This window comes from Hirundo rustica, chromosome 3 (genome assembly GCF_015227805.2).
Source record: "Hirundo rustica isolate bHirRus1 chromosome 3, bHirRus1.pri.v3, whole genome shotgun sequence".
In the NCBI taxonomy this organism is placed as follows: Eukaryota; Metazoa; Chordata; class Aves; order Passeriformes; family Hirundinidae; genus Hirundo; species Hirundo rustica.
This window is the reverse complement of record NC_053452.1, coordinates 12526249-12540462: the sequence shown is the minus strand read 5'-3', so window position 1 is coordinate 12540462 and position 14214 is coordinate 12526249. Positions and strand designations below refer to the sequence as shown.

The 14214-nt window shown below is 43.3% G+C and overlaps 1 protein-coding gene across 5 annotated transcripts in view; it reads right to left on the bottom strand.

Annotated features, from left to right (window-relative positions):
* RALGAPA2 (Ral GTPase activating protein catalytic subunit alpha 2) overlaps positions 1-14188 on the bottom strand; it is a 91535-nt gene extending 77347 nt beyond the window's left edge. For 4 of the 5 annotated variants that reach the window (XR_005700084.1, XM_040059541.2, XM_040059542.2 and 1 more), the window contains exons 1-5: positions 14012-14188; positions 9281-9391; positions 8752-8801; positions 1644-1701; positions 362-405 (exon numbers count right to left, since the gene is read on the bottom strand). Coding sequence is in view for 3 of the 5 variants with exons in the window: in XM_040059541.2 (XP_039915475.2) it covers positions 362-405; positions 1644-1701; positions 8752-8801; positions 9281-9391; positions 14012-14117 (369 nt within the window). In the remaining 2 variants the exon portion in view is untranslated. Of the gene's footprint in view, positions 1-361; positions 406-1643; positions 1702-2760; positions 2795-8751; positions 8802-9280; positions 9392-14011 lie in introns of those variants that run through there. The other variant, XM_040059544.2, reaches the window with a different exon arrangement.
* Positions 14189-14214: the final 26 nt, after the last annotated feature.

Sequence of the window (14214 nt, the reverse complement as noted above, 5' to 3'; positions counted from 1 at the left end):
CAGGCAGAGCGAGTGCTTCATCCCAGCTAGGTGCTGCAAAGTCTTGCCATCATACCAAGGGTATTCACATTATTAATATAATCCTAGCTCTAATGCCAGAGAAAGCTCAACGTCAGGTACTAAGCAGTATCTGTTAATACCTTCTCCAGGTAACTTCACAAAGGTCATTAGAGCAGCAAAATGACTGAAAACACATATTAAAATAATCAAGGATCACAATCATAAAACTTACGAGTGAAAGAGGAATAAGAAAAAATTACAAAGCCTAACAATCTGGAAAACACTGCTATTGGAAAGCCACAAAGTAGCATACTTCACAGGAATTAAAGTGAAAAGAAATATGAAAACACCAACACAATACCTTGAGAGAATTTCCAGTGTGCAAAAGCTTCTTCAGAATTGACCCTGGATTAGGAAAATTAAGTAGACACTATCACACACTTCCCACCACAATATTTTGAAAAATATTCCATGAAAGCCTGCTTTAATTTACTGTGGGGCCACTGCTCTGGGTTTTAAGACAACTATGGGGGGAAACCCCCAACTGAATCTAGTTACAATCACCACCACCCAAGATTAACTGTGATGTATCTTTCCAGTGAGGTCCTTTGGGTTTCGTCAGAGGACCATGTCTGAAATTATTTTCATTAATAGTAAGTTCTGTGTATTATACACATTCCTTAAATGGGCTCCTTCCTTCAAGATATCACCATTTCACAAGATTAAATAGAAATTATTAACATATATAGGAAAGGCATATTAAAGCACACGAATGTTAAGCAAAAAGAAATCACAAGGCAAAGGTGTAAATAAATGATCTGCCAAATTTTGTACATCATTTTTTGGACACAGATAAAAAATTATGCCGCTATGACCATTTAAGAAGCATAAAGAATATATCAGCTACAGAACAACTGAATGAAACCAATTTGGTCTGGACTAGTTCAGCTGAACCGTTATGAAATGGCCAGGCAGATATCGCCTCTTGTTTTTTGTCGGTGCTGAGTAGAAATGTGACAACAGCCCTTCCCCTGACCTTTAACTTCCGCTCATTGTTCTTCTGCAACAGTAATTCCTTGTTCTGATGACAAAAACGGCAGCTGGTCAGACAGCACTGCAAATCAACCCCAACCAAAAAGTACTACTTGGAAGGAATAGAGCTCCCCATAAAATTTTAATAAGCAGCATAAAAACCCCATTGGTGCCACATTGGTGGCATTAGGAAGCAGAATTTGAAAAGCAGTGATGAATCCAAAGCATTTGATTCAGAGGAAATGGTCAAGTTAAATCACTTCACTGGACTTCAAGGTGTTCTGGCCATCTGAGGCTGCTCTGCGCCAGACTCCTATTCCCTCCCTTCTTCCAGAAGCTCCAATATCACTGGAGCATGGGGAAAGAACAGTCTTGGTCTGAGAAAGCCAACCATGGGTATCTTGGGTCTGTCATGGCCAAGGCCATATTCTAACAGGATGCTGGGAAAATCTTCCATTTCATGAGAATCTGGGAAAGACAGCTGAGGCCAAACTTGCACAAATACCATGTATTCATAACTCTTCTCATATACCACTCATTTAAAGAAAAGTTGATCCAAAAAAGCCACTAGAAAGTTCATAATTTTTTTGTTTTAAAATATTTCTTCTTACCTATACTGCGAAAATGCCATCGATAAAAAATCCTCTCAGGTAGCAGCTGCAATATTTTCTGCAGGAAACAAAGCTAATCAAAATTTCCATAATAAAACTGGATCATCAGGGGATACAGAGAAACAGATACACAACACACAATGAGATGGGAATATATACACAGTTTCTTTTTAAACTACTGGCAGCATGGACTAGCGCGGGGCTTAATCACAGGTGCAGCAGTAGCACAGCTCACCTACTGCTGCTCCACCTCACAAAGGTCTGGGAGTACACAGGTCTTCACACAGGTTCCACACAAAAAAATGTCTGCATCTTACAAGTTTTCAGCCATTGAAATAAGAAATTAGGAAGATATATTTAAATGGGAAATTAGTTTTGAACTTTTCCATTTGGAAATCAAATGAAATTAAACGATGCTATAAATGACTGACAGTTAGAGTTCCTTGCAATTATCAAACAAAATGACTGCCATGAATTTCTGCACAACAAAGCACCTCTAAGTTGTCAGCAATACATGCAGGATGCAAATGAATGATAGGTCACTTAAGCAACAGTGACCCATTTGAGGGCGCTCTGCGCACAAAAGCTCACAGGAAAAAACCAAAGTAACACAGCCCAGAAAGCAGCTGGCACTGCGGGCCACCCTGGGGAGCTGGGTGACAGTCAGCACTGCTGCCAGAGCGTGTGCTCTAGACGTGGAGCAGGACAAACCTCTTTTGACAATAAAAGACTTCAGAAATTATATTCAACACTCAGAATAGCCTTTTTGAACATGGAACATTCTTTTCTCCATGGCAGAGGATGGAAGTCATGACAAGTTCATAGACATAGGGAGCTAGACCTCAGGTCACAGGCTGTGCATGTGCTCCCCACACAGTATCTGGCATTTCTAAAAGGTTAACCAGAATAAAAATGCAAACCAGGCACATCCTTTCCATGTTCCTTGTATTTTGTTCCAGTGTCACTCCCCCAGCTCCCTTGCCAGCACACCATGGCAGCAGGACCCCAGGAGCAGAGGGTCCAGAGGTCGAGCTCCCTGTCCGTGGGCAGCAGGAATGCTTGGGATGAAGGATCTGACTGGCTAAAAATGAGGTCATGACTCATATTGAGGATTTACCTGCTAGTTAAGCACCAGGCTTCTACCGATCAGACTGCAGGATCCATGGACAAAGTTATCGTTATCCATCTAAACATTAAAACACTGGCAACCCACCATTCCTGCAGACTATTTCTGGTATTAATCATTACTTAACTTGGCACAGGGCAGAATGGAGTCCTATGCTGACCCAGGAGCACCTCTAACCTAACCTAATCTTAGCTAACCCAGGAGTTCTGCAGGGGATCTGGGTCTGTGCTCACGCTCACCACCAGACGTGTGCCCGACGTGTGGGAGGAAAAGCTCCAGGGAACAAAACCCTACCAAAAAAAAAAATCCAGCAACAAACATTGGGCTGGATTCAGGTGTCATACGATGCACTGCAGGGAGGAAGTTTCACACATTGGCACATTTAGCATGGAAAACCAGACGAAACCACGTGTGTTTTGTTTCCATTGTTTTAGCCTGCTAAAGTTTCACCTAAATTTGAACACGAAGTTCCCTTTCAGAAAGTGAGCTGCAATGAGGTGCAAGCTGCACAGGTGCAAAGCTCTACAATAAAGAGTCATTTGAAAAAGAATTTGGTAACAATTTTCACATCCAAGTCTCAGTGAACTCTAGGTTGTATCCAGAGAAAACAAACGCTGCTGCACAGTTCAACAACAAGCAGGAAAACCAAACTCTAAACTGCACAGAACTGAGGGGGTTGGGGCAGAAAACAACATGCTTACTGTTCTTTTCTCTTTACAAAACACCTCGTCAGGTGACTGAATCAAAGCAATTCAAGGGTTCAAACCATTAGTAAGAGGACAGAAGTTCCTATCTGAGAAAACCTCCCATATTCCAAAGTCTTTTCACACAGCAAAAATGGAGTCACTTAAGTCACTTCCCTTGCATTCTCCTTTTCAGCATCTCAAAATAAGGAAAAAAATAAACATATGTATTTTGAAAAAATTCAAGGGTGTGACTAATCACCTGCATGGTCCTGCCCCACAGCAGCCAGGCATTCTCAGAGAGCAACCTGCGTCCCGATCCTGCACTGCAGACAGCACAACTCTGCAGCAGAGCAACACCACTCTAAATTATGTATATGCAGGGCCGACATCTGCTCCTGCAATGCAAAAAGAAGCCACCCAGGTGCAAAGTGTACATCATTAAATACAAATTCTGAAGTTACAAGTTAAGCCCCAGGCACACCGGCACAACTTCCAGCTGGTGATTTTTGCCCCAAGCACCACAGCCCCAGACTGACGTGGTGTTGCTGCATGACATGAGACTGCACAAGTCATGAACCAGCTCGTTGTTCCCTTTGCAACTTCACATTTCCAGCAACATTTTGTACACCCTTCCCACACCTGGTGTTCTAAAGAATATGTATTGTTATTGCTATAGAACAAATGACAGATCCTTCCCCTTCAGCCCAGGCTGTCAGCCACATCGCTGTGAATCTGAGCTGGCTATTGACATCTTGTTCCTCGTTTCACACTACACTAATAAGAAATATTTTAAGAAACCTCACAGTATGAAATAGTCTTGCTTTTTCAGAAAACACATAGATCTACTTAATGCTTAGTGCTTTGCTGCATCTATATGGTAATCCATTATAGCACACTTGAAATAGAAATTAGGTATTACTACTGATCAACACATCAGGATATCTGTCAGTTCTTTTAACTGATTATCCATAGTTCTTTTTCGTTTGGACTTCCTGCATGACTAGGAATAATGTTAAGTTTAAATCTTAGTTTACACAGGATGCTGCCTTTTGGAAGCTGTATCTCTCTCTTTTATCAAAGCAAAAGAAAAACCACCAAGGTTCGAATTTTGACAGACTCACTCTGACTTAACCAAAACTGCTATTTCTTTTACAAAGCCTTTTGTTTTTGCCCCCCTGGATGAATCCCACCATGACTGGCAGCTCTGTGCTCATCACTGTGTGCTGGCTGCCCTGCTGCAAGACACAGGGAAGGTTGAGGCTGGGCCCTCACCTCACCTGGGATCCCATGGGATGTTTCGCAGCCCCATGGCCACAGGGGGACAATGAGCACTGCTGTTCTGCTGCTTGGGACATGCCAGGCTGGTCTCAGATCGACAGCCACCCCAAAGGGGCCCTCACTGAGCAATCCCACTCCTGAAGGCAGAACCAGCAGCCGGTGCCAATGGCAAGGCTGAAGTTATGTCCCCTCCAGGGGAATGAATTCGGAATTTCCAGGAGTCGGTGGCAGGTGGATCTACTTCAAGCCAGGTCAAGGCAGAACAGCCTTCCCAGGCCTCTGTGCTCAGGTGCTGCTGATGGTTTCAGGGTGTTTGACTACCAAAACCTGCAGCAATTTAGAAATTTTCCAGCTCCTATTCACAGACTCAGACAAGCCAAGAGGCCAATGGAGTCAGCCTGCCTGCAGCAGCTCAATCTCAATGAAGGGATACTCCATCTATTGCATCAATAAATTATTTACAGTTATTTGTTGAGGGAAAATGTCTGCCCAAAGCACACAGGGCACTTATCACTGCCTCAGGCATAACAAGAAACAGTAAGATTTCCCAAGTAAAATATGTGAAACATATAGCTAGAATTTACCACAGAATGCTGTAAGAATAGCAGCAATGTTATTGGAAACATGGCAGAACGAATTTTAAATGGTTCCAAAGGTAATTTTCTATGTGTAGAAAAGTAGAGCTATAAGCACTTCTACTGTTATAAACAAAAAAGCCCCTTTGTTACTCTACGGATGTAGAGACTCAGCATTCATATCTGCCAGGCTCAAGAAACCACAAACTCCACAGAAAACACAGATTTTGGGAAGATTTTCCACATTTGAAAAATTCCCAGTGTAAAACATTTCATTCAGTAAACTTGTTAGATCAGTGGAATGACTTTTATGACACCATCAGCACAATTGATGATTTGGCTGTTCTTAACTAAGGAAGAAAAATTATAGAGAATGGAAGAAATTGACCTATGTATCTCAAAACCATCTATCTGCTTTTATTTCATTAGAGATTAAAAACCACAGTGTCATTGGAATCAGTACCTGAATCTGCAAGAAAGAAAAAAAAATACTTTACTATTAAAAAAAAGCACCCCAAACTTTCACAACCAGATGATGGCACAATACTGTTATTGGAGCCAGAAAATGGACATAAATACAGTGCACTTCCTGGGAGGTGTGTGACACACAGGGCTCAGAGCTGCCCTCAAATCTGAGGTTTTGAGCTGCTCCCTCAAAAGGGAACAGGGACACATGGAAGAACAGTAACCAGCTCTGCAAATGCACTGCAAGTTGAGTGAGCCACAATTTAGCAGGAAAAAAAATTGCATGTCACGTAATTTTGGGCTTTTAGCTGAAACAGAGAAAAATAACAGTACCGCTGCCGTATCACCTCACAAATATCTATCTGGGAAAAGACAAAGCCAAAGCACCTTAGAGAGTTAGACCCAAACATTTTGCAATATTCAATGCAACAGTTAACCCTTCTTCCCTGCTGGTTCATTTCTTCTTTGAGTAACACGTTGTTTGAAGTTGTTGCTGTGTGGTGAAGCTGTGCAGCTGATGTGTAAAATTAGAACTTCCATAAATTACTACCAAGCTAAGTCAGTTTCCAGAGGATCTGTGGGAAAAGCCTTTGTAGCTCAACACACACACTAGATGTCACTCCACAACAGCAGCACAATCCCACAAAATCTCCAGGAAAGGCAAAGGCAATTCCCTCATAAATATTTTTATTGATTTTTAAGCTGTTAACCCTCAGCATGGGGACTCAGGATTTGTTAATCCTAAGTAACTACCTATTTAGCTAATTAGCAGAAAATACAGCATCCCCCTGGCTCCCACAGACATCACACTAAATATGGAAAGCTTAACAATCAATTAGTTGTGTTTCCTATGGCTTAGAGTATGAATGTTTCATCACTTGGCATTTCTGCCTTCCTGTCCTGTGCTGAGGCTCTTGGGCTGTTCTCACTCAGGGTCACCTATCCATGAACTGTACATTCAATCCAGCAGATCCCTGCCACGAAGGAAATCGCTCCAAATCCCACACAAACACTGAGAGGATCTCCTCTCCCCCAGGGTGACTAGGCTGTTCTACAGCTCTCCTCCACTGGGATGCCAAGCAGCCCCTGGTTCAGACACAACCATGGATTTTTTTCTCTTTCACACAGCAAGTTCTCCCACTGTTTTTAAGAAGTATGAAGGGGTGGGTATTTGCTACTCCTTTCCAAGCCCCAGGAATGCCCAGTTATTCCCTCTGCCTGGATGAGCAAGCATTGGCTATTTCCTATTCAATGGCAAACGCGCAGAAATGTCATTCCTTACTCAAGATCCCAGCATATTAACAAGCTGCCATTAACCTGCATAGTCCTGCTGTTACACCGTGACACCTTCTCTGCTGGGCTGAGGAGGAAGAGTCCCTCCCACCCCAAACAGTCTTGGCAGATTTATGATCTCATGTTTTTTGCCACTGCCTCGGGCACAAGCCTAGAGCAGACCCGTGCTAATGTCAAAAGGAGCAGAAAGCACAACTCAGATTTCTGCGTGAAAGTGCAGTCTCATAGAGGGGGAACAAGGAAGAAGAGGAAAAGGGAGACATCAAAGTGAGAATTCAAGATCACAAAACCCCAGGATTCCATGTCATCATTTTCATGGCCATTTTTCCCACTACAGGCACATTAGGCTAAACAGTATCATTCTTCTTGTCACTATAAATACTATTCCAACTACAAATTACTCATTAATGCAAACCATGAAGCCACATACTTCTGAGGGTCTGGGGGTCTTTCAGAAGGAGTGAGAGGAGCTGAGAACAATTAACTTTTGTTTTAACTTCAATTTCTAGAGTCCCAGTGAAAGTTTGAGGGTTTTTTCCCACCAAAAAACACTGCAAAATATAAACAAAGATGACATTTCTATGATGCAATACTCCAGTAAAAAGTTAGTAGTTGGAGTAACAGAGAAAAAAATAAAGAAAAGAGAAAAAAAATCAGTATGTGATGTGTGTCTTTAACCTTAAGAGGGAAATCTGGCCAATTATTTACCTAATTAACTGTCAAAAGATAATAATTAAAGGTGCCAGTGCTTTCTGACTGGAGACAGGCAGAGGTTAAGCTAAGATTTTCAGTGTGCATTATAAGAACATTTTAATGTGTCTGGCTTTCATCTGGTCCAGTGATATTTTCTCACATCCAAATACATTTAGGTAATAACTCCAGTCAAAGAGGTACCTTGGAAAATTATCTATCCCAGACTATTCTCATTTAAATTAAAGCAATACTAATTTTATTGTGCAAAAATTAACTAGGTAACATTTCCTCCCCAAACACTGCCAGCGCTCTGATGGCCAGTGCTGGGTAGGAGGGAAGGATATACTTCTTGAAGTGAAAGCTGTTAAAGTGAATTAAAAAAAAAAAAAAAAAAACCAAAAAAAACCCAAAACAAACAAACAAACAAACACCAAAAAACCCACCCAAACCAAATTAGCATTTCACACACTTAGATCAAACTGATGAGCAATAGCTGACAACTCTGGTCCTTTTATTTCCCTTGAGCTGCAAGACTCAATGCTGCAATCATAACAGATGCCTCCATGTGAGGGGAGCAGAGCCCACCCTCCTGCTGTGACACATGCAAAACAAACACAGCACAACTTCACACCAACAGAGAGGAGGGAGAACGTGCTGCTCTTCTGAACCACCCCTCCAGGAAACAGAGGAGAAAACTCTAGTTTAAAATAGAAAAGAAACAATAGAAAGCAGACTTACTGAAAGCTTGAGCCTAACAGAGCCAATGCAACTGACTGCAGCAGTGCTACCAAATTCCACCAAAACTCCCAGCTAATTTTCAGAGCATCAGCCCCCAGATCCTCAGGACAGAGGTGATCTTGCTGGATTTCCAAGGTATTTTTGAAAACAACTCTTAACACCTGGTTTCACCCCTCACTACAAAGCTCTAATTAAGCACAGAATAACAGTGAGATTTAAAATACAAATTAGTTTTTATGGTATGGAAAACTTACTTCAAAAAGAAACAGGATGGAGTCCAGCTCCTCCCTTTGTGATTTATTCCCTGCAAGACACAAAACAACATTGCTTGCCAGAAACATATGATAAAAGACAGCAGAATGAGGCTGTTGTTGTTCAGCTGAAGTCAAAGATGCCATTCAGTTTATTTTTCATCTTAAATAAAAATCCCAAGTGCAAGCTGTGCGCAGGCTGCAGTGCCCCTCTCTGCTCTGGCCATGTCTCAGCAAGCAGAGGGAGATGCAGGAGCACGGAGCGAGGTGAGAGAACAAGTGTGTAAACACTGAAACGAACCCAGAAATGTGATCGGCTCCTGCTCCCATTTCAGAGAGTGATTTTCCATGCTCATCTCTCCTGATACTATAAAATTAAAATGATTAATACTAACACTGTACTGCAGGAAACTATTAGTGGAAATACAGATAACTGAGGACTAGACAACCATTGGACAGGCTCTAATGGAATGCTCTGGAGCACAGTTATGGAATATTGACCAACAGCTGCTGGAAAAACTCTAAAACTTACCTTTTTGTTTCAAGCTGTTTTCCAGTGTTATGAAATTTTCATAGAATATAAAATAAATTTGAGAATAATTATTGTCAAAAAACTGCTTCAGGTCACTTCCATCCACAATATCTGAAAAGAGGAACAAACAGCAATTACACAGGAGCAGAAAGACAAAGATTTCAGGCATTCTGCAAATTTAGCATTAGAGAATGAAATAAATGCAATACAAAACTAATCGAGTGAATTCAGTGAATATTCTGTATTAAAATGTGGGTCCATCCTTGCAAGAAATTTCACTGAATTTATGAGTGTCTGCAGCGGGGCTTTGGTTAATTTGTTTTACCTTAAAAAAAAAAAAAAAAAGGTGAGTCTTAGCCATGTAACCAAATAGCTTTGGTACCAGCAAAACAAGTACATACTACTGGAGAAAAACACCAGCAAAGATTCCTGGATACAAATTACAAATTCAGTTCTTGCATTCATCTGGCAAGCAGATCAAACCAGAAAACAGCATATTCCCAATTCATTTCTTGGAATAATGGCAACTTAGCATGTGGCACTTCCCTAACTGTTAACTTGGGTCTGAAATTTGAAGTTTATTTTCCACAAAGAAAAAATTCCTATGTTTTCTAAGCCTGACACTTGCCAAACACACATATTAATTTCCTCCCTTTGGTCTTTACAGCAACTGATTTGGTCAAGGGAAGTTGGGTGATTTCCCCCAGAAGAAGATGAAGGGCCAAAATTAACACCACGTCTCTTCACTGAAGCCTCACCTTGCAAGAAACCCATTTGTTACCCAAAATAAAGCTGATTCCAGCAAGAAGGCTCAAAAATATCCCATGACTATGGAAGAAAGAATAACTTTAGCCATGGACAACTTGATTTTTATTTAAATTAATACCTTTCCAGCAGTAAGGCTCTGCTTGGCTGCTTGTACTATGGAAACAATTAGAGCAGGGAAACTTTTTAATGTGATATTTGTTTCCTGCAAACTGCTCGTCCTGAATTTGCAAGCTAAGTGCGATTATTCCCCTCCATGAATGCATCCTGTTAAACACAACTCCAGGGGAAAACAAGGCTTTCATTTACAGGGATTTCATATGAGGGAATGAGGTCATTAAAAACTAAACAAAAAGGAAACTTTCCCTCTAAATTGCGAAGGGAGGAGAAAGGAACTGCCTCATCAAGAAAGCAAATCCTCTTTTTTTCCTAAATGTGGCATCTCGGTAGTGACTCATGGGTGAGTGTGATGTGAGCTGCATCCCTACAAGCCACAGCCCTTTCTCACAGACGTGTTCAACTTGTAGCAGGATACGGCTCACTCCTGCTTCTCACATGGAAAACATCAGGAAAAGTTTCCTGCGCTATCTATCACTTGAGATAACAAAATAAAACCCTTTGTGGTTTGGGGGAAACCTTTTTGACTTTGGGGAAATGCACTGACTGAAGGAGTACGGCTAAGCAGCAAGCTTGGGGCTGAACTACGGGAATTCGGGTTTATTTTTATATTTAATCCCAGACAGCTCCCAGGTTACTACAGCTGCACACAGGCACCCATCACTCACCCCTGAGGTGAGCACCAGCAGCCATCCCAAACTGATGTCATTCCCCCCATTCCCGCACAGGACAAGCTCACAATTCTAGCTAACACATGACAGTAGCTCCTACAGCAACGCTCAGGAAAGAGTGAGACACTCATGAGGGTCACACCCTATTTCTTCTCTATAAATAGGACATGTTGGCTCACTGGATAACTGTCAGTCGCACTGGCTCGCCTTAAATTTGTTAAATTTAGGGTAACACTCAGGTACCACTTAGTAAGAGCCTGAGTCTACTGCCAAACTCTCATTACTCTTCCTCATATTAAAAAAAAAAAAAAAGAAGAGAGGATACAAAGCCTGTCCTTAGCACACTGACTCAACTTTTACTTTCCTGTTAACTGCCAAATGTTATCACAGTCACCTGTTAGAAATCATCCCTTAATTCCATGAACATCCAAAGTTCCTTTATGCTATTTTCTCAAAGCTCTCTTAATCCTCAAGTACTTGAAAAATTAAAGGAGATTAAGAGAATTTTGCAGCTACACCCTGGTTAATGATAAACTTTTATGACCAGCCTCACCCCAGAAATAATGTACAATTCTTACTTATCTCCAAAAAAAGTATGTCAGCATGAAACAGCTCATAACCAAAACGCCCCTCCAACTGGAACAACTTCCAAAGTAATGTTAACACCTCAAATTTCAAGCGAGCTCTATGGAACAACCCCAGCTCTGAATTCAGCAGGAAGTCTGCACACATCCCCTTTTGACTGTCTGAAAATGAAAGTTTCCACCCAGCCAGCATTGCTCCTCCAGCTGTACAGAACTGCAAAGTCAAACAGTGCCAGAACTGAAACCCCACCACTCTCCTTTGTTATCCCATCTCTGATCAAGGCAGTTTCATGAAAAGCATGGGCTTTACAAATGGCTCTGTTTTAAAGACAACCATTAAGGATTGCATTTCATAACCTCACAAATTTCATATTTAGTCTTAACTCTGTGCGTCTCCCACATATTTGCTCACTTTTCAACAGAGAAAAGACTGAAAGCGCTGGACAAAGCAGCATCCCACATCTGTAAGCAGCAGCACTCCTGACTCCTGAGTATATTAATTGTGCCTGAGGAGAAAACACTATTGAAAGAGATGTTTCAATACCAAAATAATATTTTTACCCAAGAAGACCCACAGAAAAAATTCTTAAGGCACAGCAATCCATTTTTGTACTACAGAAGTCCCACAGAAACCACTCTGGGAAAGAGCAGAGGTTTCATTTAAGGCCAAACAGTGGAGAAGAGCCAAATCTGTACATCCCCAGCACTCTATATCAGGCCATTACTTTTTAAGTCTTAAAAAAAAAAAAAAAAAACCCAAAAAAAACCACCACACTACAGGCACTTCCACAAACTGTATTTAGAACTTTACTAACTTAATAGACATTCTGGCCATGAGTACATCTCCATAGTAATGAAGAAATAAGGGAAATGTTCTGGTCATTTCTCAAACACAACTGAACACCCACTTTTAAGTCCTGTTGTTTTTCTGGCTAGGATTTTGTCCTGTTCTGCAGACAGAGCATCCCACAAAGCAAGAACTCAGATCCTAAAGGCCACTGGAGGCTTGAGAGATGTCATAACCAATATCAACTTAAATGGCATCTTTTCTCTCACTTCGGGCATTGGACAAACTTACAGAAATGCCACTAAGGGACCTGAAGCAACCCAAAGTTCACACAAGCTCTTTTTTATGAAAACACACATTCCTTTTGCTCATCTGTCCCTATGATCACCTTACCTCTGATCTGTATCCTCCTGCACCAGTGGGATCACAGAAGAGCTACTGACATTTTGTTTACAATTAAATTCCTGTGATTTAAACTAGCAAAGGAAGAGGAGTTGGCATCTCCCAAGCAAGCAAGTGCAGCTATTTGGGGAACATGTGGCACTGTGGCCTGAGAGAAGCAGTTGGAGTAACAGATACACACATTCCTACCCCCAGCCAGGGCAAGGAGAGACAAATCTGAGGAGAAAGGGAGAAAAAAAAAAAAAAAAAAAATCAAACTACTTTTGAGCCTTTATACCAAAAGCTTTACGTGCTGGAAGGGTTCTTCCAATGTGTGGAGGTTTTTTCTCTGCTGAACAGTACCACAGAAGACACCCTAGCAAGAGTATGTATCAAGAGAGCATCTTCCAGAAGCTGCTCCCGTGCAACCTCTAATGTTTACACCAGTGTTACCAAGCGCAAACATGCCAGGGACATATCCAAAGCCACTCGGACAGTGCCTGCACTGACCAGCCGGGCAGCTGAACACACCACAGCCCTCGCCAGCACTCTGGCTCTGCAACAGCCTTCACCTGAAATCAGCGCCTACAAACACCTTTAATTAAGAAGTCACCAAACGCACCAGCATGACACCAGGCCAAATCTATCCGACGCTCTGTCCCCCAAGCAGCCGCCGCCAGTCAGCTCCCTAAGAGCAGCAGATCACAAGGAACAAATGCGGCACATCGGCGATGATCTCCCGCCCCTGGAACAAATCGGCATCACCTGGAAATGAGCAAGGGCCCGTATAGCACTAACCAGGCACAGCCTCTTTCCCTCAGGAGAGCCTGCTTCTGACGCATTTGAACGGCGAACAGAGACCACCCAAACCCTCCCGAAACGCAGCTCACAGCTGAAACTCATCGGCGGCTTTCCAAGATGGTGAGGGTGGAAGCCGCCACCTGCAAGACGCCCCTAGACACGTCCAGCCTTGCCTCAAACGTGGAATCAGCACAAAACTCCGACTTCTTTCGGAGTTTAAACACCCAACAAAGAGCTCCGAGTTGATGTCATTGACGAGAGCAGAGTTTCCGCGAGCACGTCTCCGAAACTGATCAGGGCTGCGCGTGCCCCCGCGGTTTCGCGCCCAGCCCAACGCGAGCCTCAGGACACAGGCACACTCGAGTTTCCGCGGGCACCGCGTACCCCGAACTTTCTCCCGCAGCGCCCCACGGAGGGCACGTACCGGGGCTGCCTCTGAGGCGGAGAGAGCCCAGGGAGCTGCTCGGGAGCCCGTGGCTGAGGAGGTACTCTGCCTGCGGCACGGAGAGCTGCTCGCAGCGGAGGGCGAGCAACGCCCGCAGACGCGGCCGCGGCTCTGCCCGGGCACCCCACGGGGGTCTCAGGGCCCCGGGGCCGGGTCCCCCCGATCCCACCCCCCGCTCACCCAGCAGCGCGCGGAGGTGCCTCAGGCGGGTCAGCACGTCCCGCTTGGGGTCCAGCGCCTTCTGCGTGGATTTCCTGACGTCGGCGTGGCTCTTCCTTGAGAACATCCCGACGGCGCGGCGGACAGGGCTGCCCGGGGACGGAGGAGCAGCGCCCAGAGCGCTCCCCACGCTGCCGCCGCTCCCGCCCCCCGCTCTGCGCGGG